Source organism: Dipodomys merriami, unplaced genomic scaffold, assembly GCF_024711535.1.
Source record: "Dipodomys merriami isolate MVZ:Mamm:240054 unplaced genomic scaffold, mDipMer1.0.p SCAF_30, whole genome shotgun sequence".
In the NCBI taxonomy this organism is placed as follows: domain Eukaryota; kingdom Metazoa; phylum Chordata; class Mammalia; order Rodentia; family Heteromyidae; genus Dipodomys; species Dipodomys merriami.
This window is the reverse complement of record NW_027204493.1, coordinates 8,800,232-8,828,192: the sequence shown is the minus strand read 5'-3', so window position 1 is coordinate 8,828,192 and position 27,961 is coordinate 8,800,232. Positions and strand designations below refer to the sequence as shown.

Genomic DNA, 27,961 nt, shown 5'->3' with positions numbered 1-27,961 from the left:
TCGGCCTTGTCTGCGCGTCCGGCTCCAGCGTTCCTCTGCGGTCGCACTTCACCCATTTGGCAAGTTCAAGAAGTAACCCTGGAGCAGGATTTTCCGGCAGATCTACACCCGGGCTGTCGGTTTGCCTGGCTCCGCGCTGCGGCTCGCTAGGCCTCTGTGGAGCTGCCCGGCGGCGGGGCCCCGGCCCACCGCGGCGGGCTCTGGGGAGAGCACCGCGGACGCAGGCCTTCCGGGGCGAACCGTACCAAGTACGCACAGGAACGTTGCTCTTGAAATACCAGGTCGATGTGTGTGTGTCATATAGGTATATTGCCGTCTATTCCCAAGAATTATTGCCACCAGTATTGAATAGTTATTGCTATTTAACAAGTATGTAAGCAAGAGTTAGAGCAGTTAGTATGGCCCAAGTTGTGGGACACATTACCTATGACTATAGTACTAGAGGTAGAAAAAATTAGAGAATGGCCTTAGACAATTGTAGGAATTGAAGATTTGATCGAAGAAGAGGTAAAGACAGCCATATTCAAGAGAAACTAAGTTAACAAGATTTGTTCGAGGGGTATCTAGGTAAACAGTGTTGCTAACATTGACTACTAACAGTGCAATGCCTTTAAATTAGCAAACTCAAGAGGAGCAATAAAAGAATTATCCTTTCATCACTTGATGGAGGTTGTTGCACATTTATGTATGTCAGTCATGGGGCTTGAACTCAGAGCCTGGGTGCTGTTCCTGAGCTCTTTTTGCTCAAGACTAGTGCTCTACCACTTTGAGCCACAGTTTCTGGTGGTTAATTGAAGATAAGAGTCTCACAAACTTTCCTGTCCAGGCTGGCTTTGAACCTCAGTCCTCAGATCTCAGCCTCCCGAGTAGCTAGGATTACAGGAGTGAGCCACATGCGCTTTATTGCACCTTTATAATCTTGAAAATTCTTTTAGGTTTCAGATACACATCTGTGAGTAAGATAGGTAAAGGTCCTGCTCTGAGTTTATATCCCAATGGGAGAAGACAAAAAGCAAGCAATTTTGATAATGGTAAATTCTATGGGAAAAGATTTTAATCTTTTGGATTGGAAGCAATTTAACTTAGTTTGTCAAGTTAAGTCTTTTGGGGACTGACATGGAGAGAGCATAAGTCTTTGGAAAGACATTTTACCCTCTCTTATTAATGATGGCTAAAGTGTGAATGTACTTATGAAAGATGAGAAAGGATCTTTTTTTGTATATTTTTTATTGTAAAAATACTGTACAGAGGGGTTAAAGTTACATGAGTAAGATAATGAGTACATTTCCTGTTGACACTGTTACCTCCTCCTTTGTTTTTCCCCTATGGTCCCTTCCTTCCCTATCTCCCCAACCTCTCTCCCCCACCTCCCAAGTTGTAAAGTTCGTTTTCAGCATAGTGTCTTGTACATCTCATTGTTACAATGGGTCAACGTGTATCCTTATTTCAGCATTTTATCATTTCTCTTCCCCTCATTGTATATGCAGAAATGTATATGCAAGATGCAGGGCACTGGAATCAAATCCAGTGAAAACGGGTTATACCAGTGGGGAAGAACATACAAAAGAAACAAAAAAATCACATGGTATATTATAAATACATTAAAAACAACAGCAAGAAAGATAAAACCACTTATGTTCCTATCTTGGGGTTCATTTCGCTTAGCATCTTCTTATATGGTCATATGTACATAGCTTTTAACCTTTTCTGCTTGTCCTAGACATATACTCATTATTGCAAATAAGGGAAACCATGGGAAGTATCTGTTTAAAGAACATAGAAAATTCCGTTGGGACTAAAGTGTCCAGAACAAAGAGACAGAGCTGATCACACCCAACAAAAGCTGAATTTTGTACTAACAACTAGTCCAACTAACCCAGTCCAACTAAACACAGTAGACAAAGGATTTAAGGAGGAGTTAGGAAATAACATTTGGAGAAATAGAGTCAGTTTGTGTAGCCTTTATAACTTCTAGATAGGAGTTTGATTTCCTTAGTGCAAATGTTAAGTATTAGTAGGTTAAGTCAAGGATGATATGATCTTTGTTTTAAAATATCCTTTGTTTAACCTGATATGGTTAATTTGAGGAGCTCTTGTACATTAAGAACTATCTGTATTCTTTCCTTCAGTCTTTGCCTTGGAAGGCCATCTTACCCTGTTCTAGTAATGGCAGCTGAAGTGCAAATGGTACTTTATGAAGATGATTCTGTGCAAGTACAGTATGATGATGGTTCCACATTGCAACTTTCTCCCTGTGGCTCTGAGTTTTTATTTGAAAAGTCACCTCCTGTTTCAGCACATCCTTTAGAACAGCCAGAAAGAATTCGTCAACGGACACACTTTGTTATTAGCACTTATAGAGTAAGTAATACCATGCAAACTACTGATTTAAATGCTAAGATATTGTTGAGATGGTTTAGAATAAGAAAAGTAGTATTCTGGATTGCTGTCATTCTAAACTAATTTTCAAATCCTTTTACCTTTTTAAGATTACATTTCTTTTCATAGGAGCAACTACAGCGAGCCCTGGATTTTCGAAACTCTTCAGCAACTTGCCCTTTTTTATCTGAAAGCATATTACCTTCTGAAAGAAAAAAGGTGATTAAAAATTATTTTATAAGTACTATTTGAACATTAGTGATTGGAAACATGTAGCTTAATTAAGGTTTAGTTCTTACCCCTCTCCCCATGTCCCCTCTTCCTCCTGGGGAACTTGAGAATTAATACTTGGTGTAGAAAGCATTAACTTGGGGGCGGGGGCTGGGAAGGTGGCTCAGTGGTAGAGTGCTTGCTTTGCATGCATGAGGCCCTGGGCTCGATTCCTCAGCACCACATAAGCAAAAAGCCGGAAGTGGCGCTGTGGCTCAAGTGGTAGAGCGCTAGCCTTGAGCTGAAGAGCTGAGGGACAGCGCCCAGGCCTAGAGTTCAGGCCCCACGACTGGACCCAAAAAAAAAAAAAAAAAAGCATTAACTTGTGTATTTTACCAGACTAAGGTACACAGAAGTTATATGGTTCACCTCTGTGCTGTTTTTTTGTTTGTTTGTTTGTTTGTTTAAGTTGGTCACGGGCCTGCCTGAACTCTGAGCCTTGGCGCTTTCCCTCAACTCAATGCCCTAGCGCTTGAGCCATAGCACTACTTCCAGCTTTTTCTGCTTATGCGGTGGAATCAAACTCAGGGCCTCATGCATGCAAGACAAGCACTCTACCACTGAGCTACTATCCCAGCCCCCTGTTGTTTTTTAAAAAAAAGAATTATAATTAGATTTCAGATAGGTAGCTTTTTCATTCTCAGAAATCTCAGAATTAGGCAATTACATGAGCATTTTCAGTAACTTGTGTTTATTTGTTAATATATAACTAGTAGATATTTAATTATGAGAGGGATATGTAATTATATATAGATATAAAATTTGTTTATATTTTATTTTGAACTTTGATAAATAATAATAGCTGTCTTTTGTTTTGTTTTGTTTTGGGTCCGGTTGTGGGGCCTGAACTCTGGGCCTGGGTGCTGTCCCTCAGCTCTTCAGCTCAGGGCTAGCACTCTACCACTTGAGCCACAGTGCCACTTCCAGCTTTTTTCTTTTTGCTTATGTGGTGCTGAGGAATCGAACCCAGGGCCTCATGCATACAAGGCAAGCTCTCTACCACTGAGCCACCTTCCCAGCCCAATAGCTGTCACTTATTGAAAGTGTACTATGTGCCAAGAGTTAGGAATAATATTTAAAATACTTAAAAGACTGAGGTAGAAAGACCAGCCTGGACAGCATGGAAAACCCTAATTCAGAACAAATAAAAAATATTTAGTAGTACCATTATAGTATAGGCACCTACTGATAAGAATAGATGTCTAGCCTCTCAGAAGAGATATTGGCTGGATTTCCTCCCCTGTCTCCTCCCCACTTCCTGCTTTGTTTTCTTTCCTGCTTTGTTTTTGTTCTGGTCCTGGGGCTTGAACTCAGGCCCTGGACATTGTCCCTGAGTTTTTTTGATTGACTAGAGCCCCAGATACCACTTGTGGCTTTTTTGATGGTTAATTGGAAATGAGTCTCATGGGCTTTCCTGCTTGGACTGGCTTTGAACCTCAGATTGCAGCCTCCTGATTAGGTAGGATTATAGGCATGAGCCACAATTGCATGATTTATAATCCCCTTTTAATAGTCAGGAGAGTTTACCTGATTTTTCTATGGAAATCTTCTAAGTAGTAGCATCAGGATTTGAAAATTTCTTAGTGTCTGTTTAACTCTGAAGATTGTTTTGATAGTAGCGGGGAAACCCAGGGCCACACTTGTGTTATCTATTGTCCCAGCCCAACTATCTTTTAAGTACTTTTCTGCTACCATTTTTGGTAGCAGATGCTTCTTGCCTATTGAGTAATTTTCTATTGCACTTGTATTGTGACTGTTGGTCAATTTTGTGTTGTTGTGACTAAATTCCTGAGAAACAATTTAAAGGAGAAAGATTTATTTTGGCTCACAGTTTAAGAGGTTTTGGTCTTTTACTTGGCCCTATCACTGCGGGTTTGTGTTAAGGCAGGGAGTAATGTAGAACAAAGGTGCTTAGCAAGTGGAGATAGTGAGAAAGGAAGGGTGTATCCAGGCACAAATTACTGCCTTCACAGTAAATCCGTAGTTACTTATTTCCTCCAACCTGTCATAACTGATTCCCAGTAACCCATTCATCTTAATTACTCAATTATTTATGATCCATTCATCTTTCAAAAGCATTATCAGCTAGGATCCAAACCTTCAATCCCTGAACCTTTTGGGGCACACTTCATATCCAAACCATATGGGCAAAGGAGCCACAAAACATCAAAACTGTAACTTGGTATAAAGGAGTTTTTAATCTATTGTGTCTTTTTGGTAACTTTATCCATTCAACTTTATTCATTATTGCTGATGCTGCAATAGGGTCACTATGTAACTCTAAAAGAGAATGTTAATAACAGTGTAAAAGAGAATGTTAATAACTGACCATGCTTACAAACCATGTTTTCAATGAAATAATTACTGATTTTATTTTTAATATCCTGACATATAGCACTATAAATTTAATAGGCTCTCTTAACAGTAGTTTGGTGAAATTAAGGTTTTATATAAATGGAAATTGAAATGTTAAATTGTTGGCAAAATAAATAAAAAGGATTGTTATGGACCAAGAACCTACTTGTAATCCCAACACTCTGGAGGTAAAAACTGGAACATTGTGAATTTATAAATTCTAGACTAGTCTACACTACATGTCAATACTGTTCTCATATAAACAAGGACTGAGGTTGTAACTCTGTGGTAGAGTACTTATCTATCATGCCCAAGGCCTGAGTTCAGTCTTCAGCGTCCACCCACACAAGTGTTAGGCAACATGGGCACTATTATTTGTTATGATCTGTCTGTTGTTAGGATCAATTGACCTTTGAGTTTTAAGTTCCTCTTTAAACCACATGGAGTTTATTTTAGTTAGCAGTGTGCCCAGTACTGTCTTGGCAGTGTCCCTGACCTTCTTTTACTCAAGGCTAGCACTCTACCATATGAGCTACAGTGCCACTTTGGGCTTTTTCTGCTTATGTGGTACCAAGGAATCAAACTCAGACTTCAAGAATGCCAGGCAAGCACGCTACCATTAGGCCACATTCCTGGCTCCTCATACGTGCCATGGTTTTTGTTTTTGTTTTTTAAATTTTGTCAGTTGTGGGGCTTGAACTCAGGGCCTGGGCACTGTCCTTAAGCCTCTTTGTGCTCAAGGCTAGCTCTCTACCATTTGAGCCACATCACCACTTCTGGTTTTTGATTGGAGATAAGAGTCTCAGGGAGACTTTTCTGCCTTGACTCTGGCTTTGAACTGAAATCCTCAGATCTTATCTTCCTGAATAGCTAGGATTACAGGTGTGAGCCACTGGTACCTGGCTTATATGTGCCATTTTTTAATCCATACATATGATAACTCTCCAAGATAACATTTTTCAAATGCTGTTCAATAATTCCAGTACTGTTTAATAAGTAATTTTCTTTCCTCTGATTTATAAAGCATATGTTATATGTAACATTAAGATAGAATAATGTTTTTGTGTTTTCTGAGTTACTCTGGATGTAAATTTAATACTGATTGCAAGTTACTTAAAGCTCTGATTGCTTTTACTATAGTAAGTACTTTATAATGCACATTTCCTTGTTATTTCTGTTCTTCCTCTTCCCTTCCACCCCCCAAAAATCAGGCTTGGACTCAGGGCCTGAGCACTGACTCTTTGTACTCAACATTAGCCTCTACCAGTTGAGCCACATAGCGCCACTTCCAGCTTTTTCTGAGTACTTTACTGGAGATAAGAGTCTCCTGGATTTTCCTGCCTTGGCTGACTTGGAACTGTAATCCTCAGATCTCAGACTCCTGAGTGCTAGGATTACAGGTGTGAGCCACCAATGCTGGCCTTTGTTTTTGTTTTGTTTTATTTTGTTTTGGTTGGTTGTGGGGCTTGAACTCTGGGCCTGGGTGCTGTCCCTCAGCTCTTCAGCTCAAGGCTAGCACTCTGCCATTTGAGCCATGGTGCCACTTCCAGCTTTTTCTGCTTTTGTGATGCTGAGGAATCGAACCCAGGGCCTCATGCATGCTAGGCATGCACTCTACCACTGAGCTACCTTCCTAGTCCCTAGAGAAGATTTTTGGGTAAAGGGTTTAAAAAAGCCACTTAACTCTTTTTTTTTTTTATTGTGAAAATACCATACAGAGATGTTACAATTACGTGGGCAAGATAAAAAGCCACTTAACTCTTACTCACTGAACACTTTAAAACAAAAATATTTAACAATTCAGTGTAATCAAGATGATATTTTCCTTTTCTCTCTTTTTTTCTTTCTGTATGTTTCAAATCTTTTTCTCTAAGAAACAATAATATGCAGACTATTTTTTTGTATAGATAGTAAAAACACAAATATTTCAGAGCTTTCTTATACCGTATTTAAGTGTGGAAGATAAACTGTTATCAGAAAACCTTCACCATGTCTTTTCTCCCCTCAATTTAGCGTATCTTCATTGACATCTCAGAAGTAAAATGGCCCAGTCTTGATACACATGGTAACATGACATGTTTGGAGAGCGGCACTGTGAAAATAACATCTTTAGATGGTCATGCATTCCTTTGCTTACCCAAAACTCAGCATGAATTTACAGTACATTTTTTGTGCAAAGTTAGCCAGAAGCCAGTACTGTCAGAAGAAAATAATCAAGCCCCCAAAGATAAACTAGTTGAAAAAGCCAGCAAATTCTGTGCACATGGAAGTTTGTCACAACAAAGACTGAAGAATAAAGAAAATGAACTTTGTGGGCAGATCTTAAAATCCAAAGAACCTTTAGCAAAGACAAGTTGTGTAAGTGGAACTGAAGGGGAGGAATTGCCCTTGCAGAGAAAACACACATGTATATATACATGGGTAAGGCAGCACTGGTCTGTATCCTCCTGTCCAGAAGAATGGAGATACCCTTTGTCTTTAGCATTTCATTTTCATAATAAAGTTAGCAGTATGTCTAAAATGGATGCTGATGTTACTGCAAGTAGAATTTTAACTTGTGATGTTTCAGAAGAAAGAAGAAAAGAAGTTTCTGTTCTTCCCAGGGCCCTACTTCTTAGTTGCCCATCTCCATACTTACACAGGTAATGAGGAAATGAAGCTTTTATGAAGGCCAGTCTACTAAAGCATACTTCTCTTTCTAAATCATTAAGTTAAAGCTCACTTCATTGACTTACATCTTTGTTATCTTAAGTAATTTCTCTATCAGAGGTGTTACTAAACGTTCCTTACTTCATATTTGGGAGAGGCTACTCTATACTAAGTACTTTGCAATCATAGTGATTACAGAGAGACAAAGATACTGCTTTCTGGCAGCATATAGTAGCTAGTGAAGATCACTGTCCTTGAAAGGGTTATGAAAGTACCTTATAAGATGTGACAGGAGCCTATGGAATGTTTTCTTGGAGAGAGATCACAGGAGTACTATGGCTGCTCACTAGAGCCTATGACCTAGCTTGTTGGAACATGGATCTGACAAAGCTTTCATTTGAATTTAGATTAAATTTGAAAAAACCAGTAATGTCTGATTTATGTGATCATGGTGAAGTCCAATAATAAGATTATTAAAACACCGAAAAAAGACATGGAAAAATAAAACTTATTTTTTAAATTTAATTAATACACTTTGATTTAATGAGTTAAGCAAGAAATAATAATTTGGGCTGGAGATGTAGCTTAGTGATAGAGCACTTTCCTACCATGTGGGAAGCCCTGAGCTTAATCTCCTGTACCACAACATGGAGAAAAAAGAAAAGAAAGAAAAATATTATATTGACACCATTTTGTTGATTTTTAATGGCAGTTGTTTTTAGTAATTAGAATGCTTACATTTTATCTTTCATAGGTGGAACTTTTGTGGTTCACTTATACAAAGACAGACTGATGAAGAATATTCCTATCCTGAACTAGTGAAAGTAGTTTGGCATAAGGGTATCACATATAGGTAAGGCGCCTGTGTTGAAATAGGAGCTTTTAGGATATCACGGAAGGAACAGACAGACTCACCAGAGGACAGTTTTTCTAGATCTACTGTGCTATATTTTGTCCTAATTTTACCTGTCTCAAGACCGTCCTTGTGATTCAATCACAGCCATACTTACAAGACTTATAATTAGCTGCAAAGTTAGTAATAGATCAAATTTGCTAGTGAATGTAATGTTTATATTGGTTAATAGGGTTTCTTTCTTTCTTTCTTTCTTTTGCCAGGCCCGGGGCTTGAACTCAAGGCCTGGGTGCTAGTCCTAACTTTTTAGCACTGTATCACTTGAGCCACAGTGTCACTTCCGGCTTTTTTTTGTGTGTGTGATCATGGGGCCTGAATTCGGGGCCTGGGCGCTGTCCCTCTGTTCTTCAGCTCAAGACTAGCACTCTGCCACTTGAGCCACGCTGCCACTTCCAGCATTTTCTGCTTATGTGGTGCTGAGGAATTAAACCCTGGGTCTCATGCATGTAAGACAAGCACTCTACCACTGAGCCACCTACCCAGCCCCATCTGGCTTTTTTGATTAGTTTATTAGAGATATGAGTTTCATGGATTTTCCTGCCCAGGCTGACTTTGAACTGTGATTCTCAGATCTTAGCCTCCTGAGTAGCTAGGATTACAGGCATGAGACACTGGAGCCCATCTGTATCAGTTATTAGTCACATCACACCAGTTATCTTCTGAGTATGGCAACAGAGAAGTTAGATAGCCACTTCACTGTGCCTATATTATATCATTGAATTATCCTCACACCTTAACAAAAGTATCTCTTTAGTGACTGTAATTAGTATTGGCTAAATGGAAAGTTTCATTTCCATAAATAATGCTAGAAAAAGCATTCTTAAATTTTCCTTTGGTGGTATGAGGGAAAGGACTCTTTCCATGAAGGTCTACCACTCTGACAACATGTTTTTCATATATGATAAAATTAATTTTACTTTTTTTTTTTTTGCCAGTCATGGTGCCTGAATTCTGGGCCCTGGGCACTGTCCCTCAGCTCTTCAGCTCAAAGCTAGTGCTCTACCACTTGAGCCACAGCACTACTTCTAGCTTTTTCTGCTTATGTGGTGCTGAGGAATCGAACCCAGGGCCTCATGCATGCAAGGAAAGCACTCTACCACTGAGCCACCTTCCCAGCCCTTCATCTTATTTTTATTTTGATGAATATTATATGATCATGGAGGTTTTGTGCCTTTGTGTTCATTTGGCTTTTATACAGTACATACAATACTTGCCTTTATTTACCTGGCTCTTCCAGTTATTTGTAATTTTCTCTTAGGAATGGCTTAATCTCATCTATCAGGTATCGATTATACTAGTTTCTTTATTAAAAAGAATAGTTTCATTTTCAGATTGTGGAAGTGTTGTATTTAACTTCTACATGACAGACATTGCTTTGATTTATGCACCAGCCCCTGTGATTGGTAATGAGGATATCAGGAAGATAAGACAAGATCCCTTCTGTGTGTTCTGTTTTATCTTTTGCCTCCCCACAAAATGTGGCTAGCTGGAGTCAGATATGAAATTTATTTCTCTCCATAGGCAAAAGCAAAGTCTTAATTGTTTAGGCTTCTTTTAAAAAGACTGCTTTTATATATATTTTAATCTTGGGAAAAATGTTACTTAAAAAAGAAAGCATACTAATGTTTATTTCTTTACCTAAGGCTTACTCATGAAAATGTGAACTCAGTAGAGATTTTTCCTGGCGATGGATCTGTTTTCAAATCAGAAGGAGCTTATTATGGAAAATATTTTACATATTATTCTGGTCAAAAAGGATCAGAAGAGGTAAGAATTTGGGTTTATCATTCACTTTAAATTCATTATCTCTAATATACTAGAAATTTGCTGTTTATATAACATTACTTCCTATTCCTCAGTCTGGAAAATTACAATCTTATTGTCAGCTTTGGTACCTGGGTAATTTTTACTATATTCTCACCCACTATTACCTGTTAGCCTATGCAATTTCTGTTTAAATCAGAGATTAATTGTCATAATTGAAAACCAGAAGCATTAGTTTGTCAGTATACTTTTTTTTTTTTTGTCATTGGGCTTGAACTCTGGGCCTGGGCACTGTCCCTTAGCTCTTCAGTTCAAGGCTAGTGTTATACCACTTGAACCACCACTTCTGGCTTTTTCTGCTTATGTGGTGCTGAGGAATCGAACCTAGGGTCTCATGCATGCAAGACAAGCACTCTAACACTGAGCCACCTTCTCAGCCCCTCAATATACTAGTTTTTTTTTGGGGGGGGGTCCGGTCATGGGGCCTTAACTCTGGGCCTGAGCACTGTCCCTTAGCTCTTCAGCTCAAGGCTAGCACTCTACCACTTGAGCCACAGCGTCACTTCTGGCTTTTTTCTTTTTGCTTATGTGGTGCTGAGGAATCGAACCCAAGGCGTGCATGCAAGGCATGCAAGGCAAACACTCTACCACTGAGCCACCTTCCCAGCCCCTCAATATACTTTTTTTTTTTTTTTGCCAGTCATGGGGCCTGAACTCTGGGCCTGGACGCTGTCCCTCAGCTCTTCAGCTCAAGGCTAGCGCTCTACCACTTGAGCCACAGCGCCACTTCTGGATTTTTCTGCTTATGTGGTGCTGAGGAATCGAACCCAGGACCTCATGCATGCAAGGCAAGCACTCTACCACTGAGCCACCTTCCCAGCCCTCAATATACTATTTTTAAGTTAATATTTTCACACCTAAAAACACATTTTCTCCCACTATGTAATTGTTTATATATTTTTTAAAACATCTCTTAAACTGCCTCTACTTTTAAGGGAGTGTCCATAACATTCTACTGCTTTGCCTTGCAAGTTAGAACAGAACAAATATGTCCTTTCTGTTAAAGACAGAGTATTTGGGTAATTAGTCACTACCAGAAGACTAAAAAGGAACCTTTTTTTGTTTGTTTGTTTGTTTGTTTTTTGTGGTACTGGGTTTTTTTTTTAACTACAGACAATTTCAAACATATATATAAAAGTAGAGAGACAAATATAAGAAGTAACTCTGTGGCTCAAAGTGATAGTGCTAGCCTTGAGCAAAAAAGCAAAAACAGCTAAGCCTCTAAAGAATCAGTATAGATTAAAAACCTATAATATTTGAGATATATATTTTACTACTGGTATTGAGGAATGCAAATTAAAATAAAAACACACATAACATTTTTCCTTAACCAGTTCCTATAATATCAGCACTTGGGAGAATTTGAGGCCCACTTCAGCAAGATCCTGTCCCCAGAATAAATTGACTTGAGAATATTTACTGCTGGACAAAGTACAGGGAAAGGAGAAGAGCTTCCATGTTGTTGATTGGAATGAAAATTGGTTTAGCTCATGGAGGACAATTTGATTACTTGACATAGAATTGATCACAAAGTTTTTAAAAATGGTATATAACCATCCAATATTGGATCCAATAGTTAAACCTGTGATTTTAATCTAAGTGTGTCTGACTGACTTCAAAGCCTGTTTTCTTCCCAACTGGAAAAAGTGTGTGTTGTACTCCCTGTGGTTAAATGAGATCTCTACTGTTTGTTTACCCTCACTAAAACAAGCCATTTAATATTGCAGAATTATTTTGAGGAGTAATGAGGTCTTTGAAAAAAATGAATGAAATAGCACCTACCACACAGTGTCTGTGCTATTATACTGTGAACACATCTTTGAACCCCATTGGAATTACCTGAAAATAAATCAGAAAGTTGGAAGAGAAGGCCAGAGGCAGAATCATGTGAAACTAGCAGATTTGAAAAGGAGGAAATTCAGAAGGAATAACAAAAGTATCAAATGTTTAGTATTGTTAAACTGAACCTGGGCTGGGAATGTGGTTTAGTGGTAGAGTGCTTGCCCTGCATGAAGCCCTAGGTTAGGTTCAATTCCTCAGTACCACATAAACAGAAAAAGCTGGAAGTGGTGCTGTGGCTCAAGTGGTAGAGGCTAGCCTTGAGCAATAGAAACTCAGGGACATTGCCTAGGCTCTTAGTTCAAGCCCCAGGACTGGCACAAAAAAAGAAAAAAAATACAGAAAAACTGTGCCTATAAATAATAAGTATTCCATAAACTAGCAGTAATTCTTCCATTAATAAAATATAAAATGATAAATTTGTTATATTAAAATAGTTTTTTTAAGCCTATGTAGCCCTTAAGAAGAAAGAATAGCTTGTGTTAATTTCTTGTTAATATATAGGAATATTAACTTGGTTAATACGTTGGTTTTCACATAGACAAAATAACTTTACAGCAGCTGTATGTTAAATAAAAGTGGGATGATAGAAAGGCATCCTGTCCATTATTAAGATAACTACTTACCTTGTCATTATATAAGTACCTATGTCAACAATAGGTATGTTTGAACTTGTGTTATTTTGATTTTAAACTTATTTTCAGAGAGAAGAGAAAACTTATTCTGTAAATAACCTTCCTCCAGATAGACCAGGAAGTCTATTCTCTGTATGCTCTCTTATTAAGCAGGCAACCAGGTAAGTTCTTCACATTCAGCTGAATCAAGTGTATATCTGAAAACTTTCATACATTTCTTGGAGCTAAGGATAGGCTTAAGAATAACACATACAGCTGGGTGCTGGTGGCTCATGCCTATAATCCTAGCTACTTAGGAGGCTGCGATCTGAGGATCAAGGTTCAAAGCCAGCCCAGGCAGAAAAGTCTGTGAGACTCTTATTTACAATAAACCACTAGAAAACTGGAAGTGGTGCTGTGGCTCAAGTGGTAGAGTGCTTGCCTTGACCTGAAGAGCTGAGGGATAGTGCCCAAGGCCCAGAGTTCAGGCCCCATGACCGACAAAAAAAAGAAAGAAAAAGAATGACCCATACCAGGCTCAGAAGGCTAATGTAAGAAGATTGTTAAGTTTGAAGCCAGCCTGAGCCACATAGGAAGTTCAAGACCATGTTGGGCTACAAAATGAGACTGCTGAAAACAAAGAAGTTGGCAGATGAATTTAAATATATGTTTTTGGTAAAAGTCAATCAGATTTTCTGGTCTCATAATTTGTAAAATAATTTCTGCATCATTACTAGAGTATCTCTGGCTTTAAATTTTTTTTTTTTTTGGTCCGGTCATGGGGCCTGAACTCTGGGCCTGGGCACTGTCCCTCAGCTCTTCAGCTCAAGGCTAGCACTCTACCACTTGAGTCACAGCGCCACTTCCGGCTTTTTTCTTTTTGCTTATGTGGTGCTGAGGAATCGAACCCAGGGCCTCAGGCATGCAAGGCAAGCGCTCTACCACTGAGCCACCTTCCCAGCCCGTCTGGCTTTAAATTTTAAGTGTAGTGAGGCAAGTGTAATGATCAAGTCTGAGAGAAAGCTAAGGCAAGTGTGCCATCATTATTTTCATTCAGATTGGAGGTTGGATGACATATTGAAGTTCTCTTTATCCTCTTCAGTGTGATAAAGATTTGAGAGTGTACTGAGGCAGTACATGCTTTGTTTCTTTTCAGTTCATATATAGTAAGCTTGTTCTATCTGTGGATTTATTACATGCAGTTTTTCATAAAATATAACAAGATAAATAAGGAAATAAATGAAATTTCAATAAGAAGAACTTAATTCCCGAGCTCAGGTTATAAAGCTCATTTAGTCCCTGTGTTATCAGTTGTTTTTAAATCCCTGTGTGGTGATCTGACTGCTTTTTTGCCCTTAATTTTGTGAAAATACGCTTTGCACAAAGCAAATGATGCCAGAAAAGCATATAATGTACTTAATTTAAGAAATGAAGTGAAAATTTTGATTTGCTGAAAAGCATCATGTCTTTAGCAGAGTTGGACAGCCTTGTAGGAAAAATGAATCAAATCTGAGGCCGTACAACACTGATCTCTGCATCATGAGCATTGGTGTGTTTTCCTCAATGGCATTCTCCTTGGAATCACACGCTCAAAGTCTACCAGCCTTTATTTTTTTCCCCTGGAGAGTGGAGGACTGAACTCAGGGGCTTGTACTCCCCAACCCCTTAAAATTGTTTTTGTTTTGTTTTGTACATTGTGGGGATTGAACTAGGGACCTTTGCACTGTTCCTGAGCCTCTTTGTGCTCAAGTCTAGCTCTCTATCACTGGAGCCACAGCTCCACTTCCAGTTTTTGAGTGGTTAATTGGAGATAAGAGTTTCACAGGGACTTTTCTGCCTGGGCTGGCTTCAAACGGTGATCCTCAGATCTCAGCCTCTTGAGTAGTTAGGATTACAGTACCACCAGAACCCAGCTTTAAAAATGCTTTTGGTTCATGTGAAGCATCCAGGAGAATGAAAACAAATTGTTGAATTAAGTTATTTTTATAAAGTATGTCTAAACCGTTTCCAAAATAGATTTGGAGGAGTAGATTTGAAGCATCTGAATAGGTTTGAAGGATTTCTTAGCAATAGCTAAAGTCTTTAACTTATGTTTAAACCCTTAATATATTACCTCTTCAAAAGGAGCACTTGATGGATAATTTTGTAATACAATTAATTAGGCATTAAGAATGGCAGTTAAAGCTGGTGTTCAGTAGTGGTTTGGGGAGGTAGAGAAAGAGGTTATTCTGAGCCAAACAGAATATATGTATGTCTGAAGTACCATGGTGAGACCCTTGGTGCATTTAATACACACTTTTTAAAAAATGACAGAAAATAAAACAGGCTCTGTCAGGGTTGAGTGTCAGAGATAGGGGATTGGGCTAACAAAGGGGTGAATGAGGATGAATATAATTAAAGTGATTTATTTGCACTCATGCACATAGAATAATGAAACCTATTGAAATTGTATTAAGAAGGAAGGAGATAGATAAAAAGAACAATAAAGGCCAATTGGGATACATTTGTAACATAGACATGTAGAAATGTTATAATGAAACTTCTTTTATACAACTAATGTATGCTAATAACATACAATAAAAAAGGAACATCTGAAAATTCTCATTATGGAGTCATTTCATTGCTATAAGTTAGAGGAATAGCCTTAACTAGATAAAATTAGCACAGAGGGAAACAATACTAGTTCCCTTTCTGTGCTAGAGAACTTGTGTAAGAAAAGCTTTCCCAAGATGGATTTCAGGGGCAGATAGTGACTTGCCATCTAAAATGTTAATAGTATTATTTACAGTTGTGTAAGAGGTATTATTTTCATGTTAACAGAATTCTTCAACATTGTGCCGAAGTAAGGCTCTCTCTAAGCCATAACTATCGTGTATGCTGCTGGAAAATGGTATGTTGAAATTGTTTCAAGAACAACTTTTAAATTATCCTTTTCATACTTCTAAGTTCAAACTATATTTCATATATATGAAAAGTTAATTTTGGTAGCATTAATACTGATTTATTGAGAAAAATATCCACCTAATAGAGAAACTGAAAAATCAGGGTTTCATTTTTTTTTTTTAGTCCTGTGAATTAAGCCCCAGGTACTGCGCTTGCTAGAAAATTACCACTGAGCTAGACCCTCAGCTCTTACATTATACTTGTACTTTATGAAGTTTCCTGATACTATGTAGAGCTCCCAGCCCCTGCCATGTTGAGCATGTTAGGTTTTAAACCCAGGACTTCAGGCATTCAATGCACATACTCTGCCACAGAGCTACACAGTCAGTTTTTAATTTGTTGTTGGTTTGTGTGTGTGTGTATGTGTGTGTGTTTTAATTTCTTGTGCATGTCCTGGGGCTTGAACTAAAGGCCTGGGTGCTGTCCCTGAGCTTTTTTGCTTAAGGCTAGCACTCTGCCACTTGAGCCACAGCGCCACTTCCAGCTCTCTTTCTTTCTTTCTTTTTGATGATTAATTATAGAGTCTCAAGTCTCACAGACTTTCCTGCCCAGGCCAGCTTCAAACTGAAATACTCAGATCTCAGCTTCCTGAATAGCTAGGATTACAGATAAAAGCCACGGCCACCCAACTTTTTTTTGTTAGTAAGTAACTCTTCTTCCTTGCTATTTTTATTTTCTTGGTTTTAGGTACCTGGGATAATTAATGCCAGTACACTGCCGGTGCTTTTAAATGAATCATTCATACCCAGCATGGGAAGATTTCTTGCCTACTCTGATAACAAAGTACATGCTATCTTTTTAGATGGTATTACTCTAACCCTAAATTGGAATTTTAGCTCTTCTGTTGAAAAAAGACATGTGAGTATACTTCAGACTGAAATCTGTTTTTTCTGTACAGCAAACGTGTGTGTGTGTGTGTGTGTGTGTGTGTGTGTGTGTGTGTGTGTGTGTGTGTGTGTGTGAGAACATGTGAGTATACTTCAGACTGAAATCTGTTTTTTCTGTACAGCAAACGTGTTATGTGTGTGTGTGTGTGTGCGTGCGCATGCGTGTGCGTGCGTGTGCGTGTGCGTGTGCGTGCGTGTGCGTGTGCGTGTGTGTGTGTGTGTGTGTGTGTGTGTGTGTGTGTGTGTGTGTGTATTGGAACTCAGGGCCCAGCTCTCACTCGGCTTTCTTGCTTATGTCTGAAATCTTAGATGAACAAGGTTTGAAGCCAGCATGGGCAGAAAAGTCAGTGAGCTCTTATCTCCAATTAAGCAGCAAAAATCTTGAAATGTAGCTGTAGTTGAAGTAGTAGCATGCTAACCTTGAGTAAAAAACCTAAAGTAGGGGCTGGGAAGGTGGCTCAGTGGTAGAGCGCTTGCCTTGCATATGTTTGTATATGTTTGTATATGTTTGTATATGTTTGCTTATGTTTGTAATGACTCCAACTGGGCTTACTTTCTGGTTAATTGGAGTTGGAGTCTCACTGATTATTCTGCCCAAACTGGATCTGATCTGTGATCCTCTGGATCTCAGCCTCCTGAGTACTTAGGATTATAGATATAAGCCACCCATGTCTGTTTTTTTCTTTTTTCCTTTTTTTTGTTGGTTATGGGTCTTGAACTCTGGGCCTGGGCACTGTCCCTCAGCTCCTCAGCTCAAGGCAAGCGCTCTACCACTTGAACCACAGCACCACTTCCAGTTTTCTGAGTGCTTTTATTGGAGATAAGAGTCTCATGGAGTTTCCTGCCAGGGCTGGCTTTGAACCATGATCCTCAGATCTCAGCCTCCTGAGTAGTTAGGATTACAGGATGAGCCACTGGCCCCTGGCCAGTGCCTAGCTTTTGAAGCATCTTTTGTGTGATTGTGTGTATATGTGTGTGTGTATGGTTGTCTTGGAGTTTGAACTCAAGGCCGAGGGTACTGTACTTTAGGTTTGTTTTTTGAGGGGGGGTCCGGTCGTGGGGCCTGAACTCTGGGCCTGGGCGCTGTCCCTTAGCTCTTCAGCTCAAGGCTAGTGCTCTATCACTTGAGCCACAGTGCCACTTCTGGGTTTTTTCTTTTTGCTTATGTGGTGCTGAGGAATCGACCCCACAGGCCTCACGCATGCAAGGCAAGCGCTCTACCACTGAGCCACCTTCCCAGCCCCTACTTTAGGTTTTTTACTCAAGGTTAGCATGCTACTACTTCAACTACAGCTACATTTCAAGATTTTTGCTGCTTAATTGGAGATAAGAGCTCACTGACTTTTCTGCCCATGCTGGCTTCAAACCTTGTTCATCTAAGATTTCAGCCTCATGAGTACCTAGGATTATGGGTGTGAGCCACAGGTGCCTGGATGATGTTTTGATATGTCCTCTCAAACATATACCATTTCTTTGTTGTAAAACTTTCAAAATCCTGCCTCCACTCTGTTTTGAAATATATAGCATATTATCTCAGCTAGTTTGTCATCTACAATCTGAAATATATTTAAGTATCAAAACCTGTCAAGAGGCTTTACTGGTGTCATTGGATATCCTAGCAAAAATCAGAAGAGTGTGACACAGTTACATTCAGAAAGATAATACATTGTGGCAAAAGGAATTAGTATTTTTGCTCTCTCATAATTATCTGTATGAGTGGTAGTTAAATGATATTGATAGGCCATGTAAAATAGAATGTTTAAGTTGTCAAAGTAAAAATTTAAAGGTATTTCTATTTTTAATGATGATGTTTTTTAAAATTTTTTTACAAGCTCATCTGCAGAAAAGGTTTATTGTGATATTTACAACGTACGGATAACATACCTTAATTAAATTCACCTCATCTATATTATTCTCTTAACTACCCTCTCTTCTCCCCTCTTTTTATTTTTTTAAACAGTTTTTGGTAAGTATCACTGTGCTCTTTTTTAAAAACATATATAATGCTTATACTTTCATTTTTAGAATCATGAAACTTAGTTTTTCTCGTTTCTTAAGGCACATCAAGGTCTCAACTTAGGTTGGTGTAGGTTAACTTTTCCTGATGGACAAAATCAGTTAATTCCAATTGAGCATCCTGGAGCATATGAAAGGTACTGAAAAAGATTTTAAAATTTATTTTTATCAATGGGTAGAGCACTATCCTTGAGCAAGAAAGCCAAGATAGAGTATGAGGCCCTGAGCTCAAACAGTAGTAGTGGCACCAAAAGTTTTTGGGGGGCTAGGGATATAACTTGTCATAGGACCTTTACCTAGCATATAAGAGGTTTGAGCATATAAATTTGATCCCCTGCACCAAAAAAAAAAAAAAAAATTACTTCCATGTTTTACTTGACAGAGAGGAAGCATGTAAATATTGCTTAAATGTTTTGTGCATATATTTTGTTCAGAGTTTTCGTTTATGCTTGCAGTTAGCATAAGTACATAAATCAGGTTAACTTTGTTTGCTTATTTTCAACTAATGTATTGCATACAAAACTAATTTGCTTCGAAATTTTTCAGTTTGGTCTGTTAGGGACTTAATCCTAATGCCTAGCCAATTTACAAAGTTTTTTTATAACAAATGACTAATTGTATATATTTCTGTTAAGTGACAAAAAATTTATAGCTGATGATTATTCTTAAAATGGGGAAGATTCTTGAAATTAGTTTTTATGAATATACCTTTTCTGTTTGGTTCATAAAATTTATTACAATAACTCTGTGGTAATTATAACCTTTTAGTGATTATACTTCACAGTGTTCACAGAAGAATTTCTTTTTTTTTTGCTGTTGTGGGGTTTGAATTCAGGGCCAGGGCCAGGGCCAGGGCCAGGCTCAAGGCTAGTACCTACCACTTTGAGCCACAGTGCCACTTCAAGTTTTCTGGTGGTTAATTGGAGAGAAGAGTGTCAAGGACTTTCCTGCCCAGGCTGGTTTGAACAGTGACCCTCATATCACAGCCCCCTAAGTACCTAGAATTACAGGCATGAGCCACTGACACTTAGCTAAGAATTACTTTTTTTTTTTTTAATGTTTTTTTTGGTGGGGGGGAGGGCCTGGTTGTGGGGCCTGAACTCTGGGCCTGGGCACTGTCCCTCAGCTCTTCAGCTCAAGGCTAGTGCTCTTCCACTTGAGCCACAGCGCCACTTCCGGCTTTTTTCTTTTTTCTTATGTGGTGCTGAGGAATTGAACCCAGGGCCTCAGGCATGCAAGGCAAGCGCTCTACCACTGAGCCACCTTCCCAGCCTTTAATGTTTTTTATTGTAAAAATAAAAATTACTTTTTTTTTAACCTCTTAAGTTAATCTTTCTATTGAGCTTTATTATTTTTGGTCTAAATGCTCCAACATTCAATTGCTATTTTGAGTTGTTTCCCAAAAAAAATGTAGTGTCTTTTAACAAATATTACTATTCTATATAATTATACATATAAGCTAAATTTATGTATGTGCATTTATAGGTACTTCCAAGTTTAAATTTTAGGTAACAAATGCTTATATAATTTTTACATGTAAAGACATTTTCATGATAAAACATAAGGAAACTCATATTTTGAAAAACTAAAAAGTTAAACAAATAAATTTGAACTTTTAATGAAATTGAGGTATTATTTTTGTACTGCTCTTAAATGTTACCCTTATTAACTATAAATGTAAACTGAATTACTTTATTCTAATGAATAATGAGGGGAAAAATCTTGCTTCTATCTAGTGAAAAAGATTTAGAAAACTACCTAACAGTTGCCTCCCCTCAAATGTCTTTCCTGGAGTCTTACTCCCAGTTCTCCTTTATCTCGTTATACTAAAATAAATCCTTGCTTAAACTTAAAAAAGAAGATAATTTTCCTCTTTTTCTTCACATTGTGATTTTTCAGTTTTTTTGTATGTTTGTAGAAAGCATACAGGTTCATTTTTCAAATACTTTTTCTTTTAAAATTCCTTTTTATAATTATCAGTGCTTTTTTTTTTTTGCTGACCTAAGTCTCCAACTCAGGTCTTGAGTGCTGTCCCTGAGCCTCTTTTTGCTCAATGATAGCTCTTTACTACTTGAACCACAGTACCATTTCCAGCTTTTCTGAGTAGTATAATGGAGATAAGAGTCTCACAGGACTGGCTTTGAACCACAATCTCAGATCTCAGCCCCTTGAGTAGCTAGGATTACAGGTGTGAGCTACTGGTGCCCAGCTTATCAATGCTTATTAATTGTACAAATTAATGAGTTTCAATGTCAGCTATCTCTTTTAACACGTTCCTTCTAGATATGTGACAGCAGTGATGTCTTGGTGCAGAAGACTGACCCAGACCAGTCCAAGACAGGAGCTTACACATCCACCATCTGTTCGAGAAGAAAATTGGTAAGTGTATTTCCTTTAAGCTTAATATGCATAGATAAGCCAACTAGTAATTTACAAATTATTGTCAAATGATAAACCCTAAAATACGTTTTCCAAGAAAATTTTAGTTTTAAATACATTATATTTCACACGAGAAATGTTTTCAATAGTTTAAAGCTTGAGAATAGATTATTTTGAAAGGCAGAAAACCTTCCATTGAAAGTTTTACAGAAAATGAGTGGTTCTTTTTATGTGTTTATTTATTTGTTTATTATTGCTGATCCTGGGGCTTTGAACTCAGGGCCTAGGTACTGTCCCAGAGCTGCTTTTACTCAAGTCTAGCACTCTACCACTTGAGCCACAAGCGCCACTGCCAGCTTTTTATGCTTATGTGGTGCTGAGGAATCAAACCTAGGGCCTCATGCATGTGAGGCAAGCACTGTACCACTGAGCCACCTTCCCAGACCATTTTTATATGTTTAATATAAAACTTCATGGGGAAATTTAAAGAGGAGTCTTTGTATATTGAGGGGAATAAAATGTTAATACAGTTGTGGAAAAATTTGAATTTTAAGTAATTATTACTCCACATTAGCAAATTATCAAGGCAAATATATTATTTATTTATTTATTTATTTTTATTTTTTATTTTTTGTCAGTTGTGGGGCCTGAACTCTGGGCCCTGGCACTGTCCCTCAGTTCTTCAGCTCAAGCCTAGTGCTCTACCACTTGAGCCACAGTGCCACTTCCTGCGTTTTCTGCTTATGTGGTGTGGAGGAATCGAACTCAGGGCCTCATGCATGGGAGGCAAGCACTCTACCACTGAGCCACCTCCCCAGCCCAAGGAAAATATTTTAGTCCTTGCTTTGTGCATTTCAGTGTATAAGGGACTAGGACTGGGCTGAAAAGGAGTAGTTAGGGTCTGGGAAGGTGGCTCAGTGGTAGAGTGCTTGCCTTGCATGCACGAGGCCCTGGGTTTGATTCCTCAGCACCACATAAGCAGAAAAAGCTGGAAGTGGCGCTGCAGCTCAAGTGGTAGGGCGCTATCCTTGAGCTGAAGAGCTGTAGGACAGCACCCAGGCCCAGAGTTCAAGCCCCACAACTGACCAAAAAAAAATGGAATAGTTAAGGGAAATAAGACATTGTAGAGAAGAAACAAGGACAGAAGTAAGGCTCTTTTGGTCTGTGGAAAAAGAATATGCTTTTTAGTAAACATAGATACCTTCTGGGATGTTGTGAGTTGTGATGGATAGCAATAGATTTTGTAATAAATATATGAATTCATGCTTAATGAAAGTAGAAGTTCTTGAATAGAAAAATGAGGGGAGCTGGTCGCTGGTGGCTCACGCCTGTAATCCTAGCTACTCAGGAGGCTGAGATCTGAGGATCACGGTTTAAAGCCAGCCCGGGCAGGAAAGACCGTGAGACTCTTGTCTCCAATAAACCGGAAGTGGTGCTGTGGCTCAAGTGGTAGAGTGCTAGCCTTGAGCTGAAGAGCTTAGGGACAGTGCCCAGGCCCAGAGTTCAAGTCCCACAACCAACAAAAAAAAAAAAAAAAAAAAAAAAAATTGAGAGGAAAGAAAGTAATTAAGGAGACTAATATCACAGAGTATACTCTGAGTATGTTGGGAAAGGGAAACTTGCACTATTTTAGGAACTTTTTTTTTCTGGACCCATCTGTAGGGCATTGTGCATGCTATGCAAGCTAATTTAGGAAGCCTAATTTAGGAACATTTTAATTTAAGTTGTGAGGCGACATAGCAAAATGGGGGAAAAATAGAAGCATTCAAGCCAGGTGCTGGTGGCTTACACCTGTAATCCTAGCCACTCAGGAGGCTGAGATCTGAGACAATTCAAAGCTAGCCTGGGCAGAAAAGTCAATGAGACTATTTCCAGTGGAAGTGGTGCTGTAGCTCAAATGGTATAGTGCTAGCCTTGAGCAAGTGCCCTGCCATGAGTTCAAACCCCACATCTGACCAAAAAAAAAAAAAAAAAAGCAACCAACCTGATTATTCTTACAATAAATCAAATAAAACTAGTAGATATTACTTAACATCTCATCTCAAATACCTAAGATCCACCTTTTCCACATGCCTCATGGCCTATTCGGGACAGATTTCTTTAGCTTGACTAACTTATACAGAGTCGGTGGGAAGAAAAGGAAATTATACATAGTCGTGAAACATTGCTTGGCATAGTTTTAAATCATATCCTCTTTCTGTGAAATCAGAAGGGATAACTTTCAAGAAATACTAGAAAGTAAACATGTAGATTGGGATAGTAGCTGTGGGTAGAAGGCTCAAGGACTAGCATAGAAACAAGATAAAATTCTTACAAAGCTAAGACATCTCCACTATGATCTGTCTTCGTGTCTGAGAGACTAAATTAAAGGAAGCAATTGCATAGTACAAACAGCTACCTAAATTGTATTTCAAGGTGTTTTTCTATCTTACAATTATTAATTTACTGGTTAAATTTGTCTTAAGTTTTGTGAATTTGCTGGGCACTGGTGGCTCACGCCTCTAATCCTAGCTACTCAGGAGGCTGAGATCTTAGGATCGAGGTTCAAAGCCAGCCCAGGCAGGAAAAGTCTGTGAGACTTATCTCCAGTAAACCACCAGAAAAACAGAAGTGGTGCTGTTGCTCAAGTAGTAGAGCACGCACCTTGAGCTGAAGAGCTGAGGGACAGCACCTAGGCCTATGACCCCATGACCGACAAAAAAAAAAGTTTTGTGAATTTTTTTAACTTTACTTTTTGTTTTTATGCAGTACTAAGGAATCAAACCCAGGGCCTCATGTAGGCAAGCACAGTTCCACTAAGCTACATTCCTTGCCCATGATTTTAAAAATGTAATAGCTGGGCACCAGTGGCTCACGCCAGAAATCCTAGCTACTAAAGAGGCTGAGGTCAGAGGATCTTGGTTTGAAGCCAGCCCAGGCAAAAAAGTCCCCGTGAGACTCCTAACTCTAATTAACCACTTATAAAACAGAAGTGGCACTGTGGCTCAAGTGGTAAAACACTAGCCTTTACCACAAAGAGGCTCATGGACAGTGCCCAGGCCCTGAGTTCAGTCCCAAAAACCAAAAAATAAATAAATAAATAAATAAAAAATTAATAGTTGAAAAAAGTAAAGGTGATATTTCCTAAAAAGTTGATTCATCATATGGGCAATTAAAGATTGTATTATTATGCCTAGTGTTATATAAAAAGAATTTTGTAATTAAAGAATCAACAGGCTTTTGGAGCTCAGTTATACCCAAGTTCTTCTCCTATAGATGGTTAAAATGATGAAAAAAATCTTTCATTTATCTTTATAGGCTGGAGTATAAGGAAGGTTACAAGCTGTGCAATAGACTTGTAGTCTATTGTAGTAAAGGCAATAAAGCAGAAAAGTCACACTTTCACTATAAACTGTGAAAAAGACCTCTTAATAACTTGCGTAAAGAGATGTTTCTAGACCTGTCCTCATTAAGTTTTCAGTTAGCCATGATTTGAAGTTGTACGCCATTGCTCATTCCTTATCAAGCTTCAGTCCTACCTTTATAAAGATGGAAGTCAAATATGCTTATTTGAAATTCTATGAATATAAAAGAATCAGACAACTATCATGAATTTATCTTTTCTTGTATAGGTCTGTTGCTTCTGAACTTGAAAAGATACAAAAGTTTACCTGTATCCTTTAAATGCAGTGTCTTGGCCTCCATAACTGCTCTCTTTGAATTCTAGACATCTACACCTACTGACTGTACATGAACATTGTTAGCTTTTTCTTGCCGTGACAAAACACATGAAAATAATATATAAGGTGAAAAGATTCTTTCAGCTCACAGTTTCAGACCATCCTTTTGGCAGAGCAGAGCAGCTGACATCATGGCAGGCAGGAGGAAGAGAGAAAGAAAATGCTATACTGACTGGCTTTCTCCTTGTTCATCTTTTGTCATCTGTGGGCCAACAGCCTATGGAGTGGTGCACCCAGGGCAGGTCTTCCCCACTTAGTCCTCTCAGAACCTGCCTCACAAGCACGTGGTATATTTTATTAATCCAATCAAGTTGATGATGAAGATTAAACATCACAAATGCTAATCCATACTTACATATTTCTGAGCTTGAGCTATAAATAGAAGCTACATCATGTTAATGTTTAGCCTTTTCTTTGTTTATACTGGACCAGAAACCATGAACTACAGTTAAGATCTGCTTTGAGACTTTCTTTTTCTTTTTCTTTTTTCTTTTTTTGTTGGTTGTGGGGCTTGAACTCTGGGTCTGGTTTGCTGTCCTTGAGCTCTTCAGGTCAAGGTGAACGCTCTACCACTTAAGCTACAGCGCCACTTCCAGTTTCCTGGTAGTTACTTGGAGGGAAGAGTCTCAGAGACCTTCCTGCCTGGGCTGGCTTTGAACCTCAATCCTCAGATCTCAGTCTCCTGAGTAGCTAGGATTACAGGTATGAGCCACTGGCGCCTGGCTTGCTTTGAGACTTTTTTACTCCTAAACTAAATTATAAGTGTTGAATATGTATTTCTTTTTCTTCTTATGATTCCTTTTGGTCTGTACACTCTATTTTTTCATGCCTCTTGTGTACTACTTGAATGACAAGCTAGTTCTGCAACTGAACAAGTTCCTTTCACCTTACGTCTTTTCAAATTAAAAACTAAAGACACCATACTGATTGGTTGTAACTCCTATCACCTCTATATGTTCTTTTTTATTTTTTCAACAACTGAAGATTAAGAAATGGCCCTGAGATTTTTTTTTTTTTTTAGGTCTGAGGCCAGGACTCAAACTTGGTACCTGATAGTTTCACTCATTAGCTAGCACTCTACCAACTGAGTGATGCCTCCAACACTGACTCTGAGATTTTAATTTTTTCATTTCCTCACCACACTAAATCTCTGTCCAAACACGCAAATTCTCTCCTCCTTCCCGCTCCTTTAATACTGTATTTCCTCATCTATAATGGGTAAGTTCTATAAATTCTGAACTCTCAACGCTTTATTATAAATCCAAGATATTTTTGCAATTGAGAAAGTTATTTTCATATGAAGGTCAGACTTTCTGAAGAAATAGTATGTAAAATGTAGAAGAAAGCTCCTTAACAATGTAACTCAGTGCTGCTAGAGAATAGTGGCATCCTGAATCAGATTTCTAATAAAAAAAATGAACAGTGTTTTGATCATTCCAAGTCAAGATCTTCGGAAACATTGCTGGAAGAAGTTAATGAAAGGAGGGTATCAATAGCATTGAAAAAAACTTCTGAAATCCTTCAGGATATTGACTGTCTTCTATCAAATTCTAAAAGGTAAAAAAGAAAAAAAAGGAATTATTACAATGTGTTTAGATCTTAAGGACATTGTTGTAAAATTACTAGTTAGCCAAGAAATTACATATAGCACTAATATTGACAACTGTAGTGTTTTTTTAACCAAACATGTAAATTATATATAGACATTTATACATTTATTAATAAAGAATATTTTGAAATTTTGAAATCTATGTCAGATTTATTAGAAAAGAATCTATACAATTATAAATCTTGCTGGTTTTGCCTTGTGGAACATTCATAACCTTCACGTTTCTTTTTTTTTGTTGGTCGTGGGCCTGGAACTCTGGGCCTGGGCACTGTCCCTCAGCTCTTCAGCTTAAGGCGAGTACTCTACCACTTGAGCCACAGCACCACTTTCGGTTTTCTAGTGGTTTATTGGAACTAAGAGTCTCATGGGCTTTCTTGCTGGGGCTGGCTTTGAACCACAATACTCAGATCTCAGCCTCCTGGGTAGTTAGGATTACAGGTGTGAGCCACCAGCGCCTAGTTTCCAAGTTTCTATTTTAATATGCAAAATTGTACATTTGGTCATTTGCTCTATAGTCTATCTATAATAGGACTATGGAAAGAGAACTGTATCTCAAAAGAAAAACAGACATAGATGGCTTAGTGGTAGAGTGCTTGCCTGGCATGCATGAGGCCCTCAATTCGATTCCTCACCACCACGTAAGCAGAAAAAGCCAGAAGTGGCACTGTGGCTCTAGTGGTAGAGCACTAAAAGAGCTGAGAGACAGTGCCCAGGCCCAGAATTCAGCCCCCACGACTGACAAAAACATAACCAGACCTAGACAATAGTGCAAGCTACATATTAAGCACTTCAGAAGAGTTATGTTTTATTTAAACTTTCTCATGAACTAGATACCTTAATTTCTTTTGAACATATATGCTACTAAATTTGCAGAGGAGGAATGAGCTCACGAAAAGTGCTGTATAGTACACCTTTGCCTGTGGAAAGAACCAAACATCTAAAAAGATTTGGTGATACCAAAAGCTGTCAGAAATGTTCTAATTTTCTATTTTCTCTAAAAGAGCTGTCTGAGCCGGGCGCCGGTGGCTCACGCCTGTAATCCTAGCTACTCAGGAGGCTGAGATCTGAGAATGGCGGTTCAAAGCCAGCCCGGGCAGGAAAGACCGTGAGACTCCTATCTCCAATAAACCACCAGAAAACCGGAAGTGGCGCTGTAGCTCAAGTGGTAGAGCGCTCGCCTTGAGCTAAAGAGCTGAGGGACAGCGCCCAAGGCCCAGAGTTCAAGCCTCATGACCGACAAAAAAAAAAAAAAAATAGCTGTCTGGCCCTTCACAGAAAAGGGAAGCAACAAAAGAAACAAGTAGACTGGATGGATAGTAGAAAGTAGTTAACATCCGAGTGAAGTAGGGACAATGCCCTCGTCGGCTCTTCTGTGGGCTCATGCACATTTCAGGCCTCTATATTTCCAAACAGAGAAAGCTTGAACTCTATAAGGTCATTCTTTAGCTTTGCTTGGCATACTCAGTACTCAGTATGTGTTGTATAAATGACTCAGTAGGTCAGATAATGTGATACTAGGAAAATGAACCCTTAAATATGTATTTTAATGTTTTCGTTTCTTTCAT

The 27,961-nt window shown here is 38.6% G+C and overlaps 1 protein-coding gene across 4 annotated transcripts; it reads left to right on the top strand.

Annotated features, from left to right (window-relative positions):
- Positions 1-26,485, top strand: CUNH5orf34 (chromosome unknown C5orf34 homolog). Of its 4 annotated transcripts, none has more exons than XM_070041126.1 (13): positions 1-304; positions 2,130-2,361; positions 2,509-2,598; positions 7,018-7,646; positions 8,408-8,506; positions 10,210-10,333; positions 12,934-13,025; positions 15,664-15,733; positions 16,474-16,644; positions 18,732-18,826; positions 20,973-21,068; positions 24,680-24,720; positions 26,155-26,485. In XM_070041126.1, the coding sequence occupies exons 2-13, from the start codon at positions 2,167-2,169 to the stop codon at positions 26,346-26,348; spliced, it is 1,896 nt and encodes a 631-aa protein (XP_069897227.1). In that variant the 5' UTR covers positions 1-304; positions 2,130-2,166; the 3' UTR covers positions 26,349-26,485. The 4 variants fall into 4 exon arrangements, with proteins under 4 accessions (XP_069897227.1, XP_069897228.1, XP_069897226.1 ...); XM_070041127.1 differs by having other exon boundaries at positions 153-248; XM_070041125.1 differs by having other exon boundaries at positions 171-248; positions 26,164-26,228.
- The last annotated feature ends 1,476 nt before the right edge of the window (positions 26,486-27,961 follow it).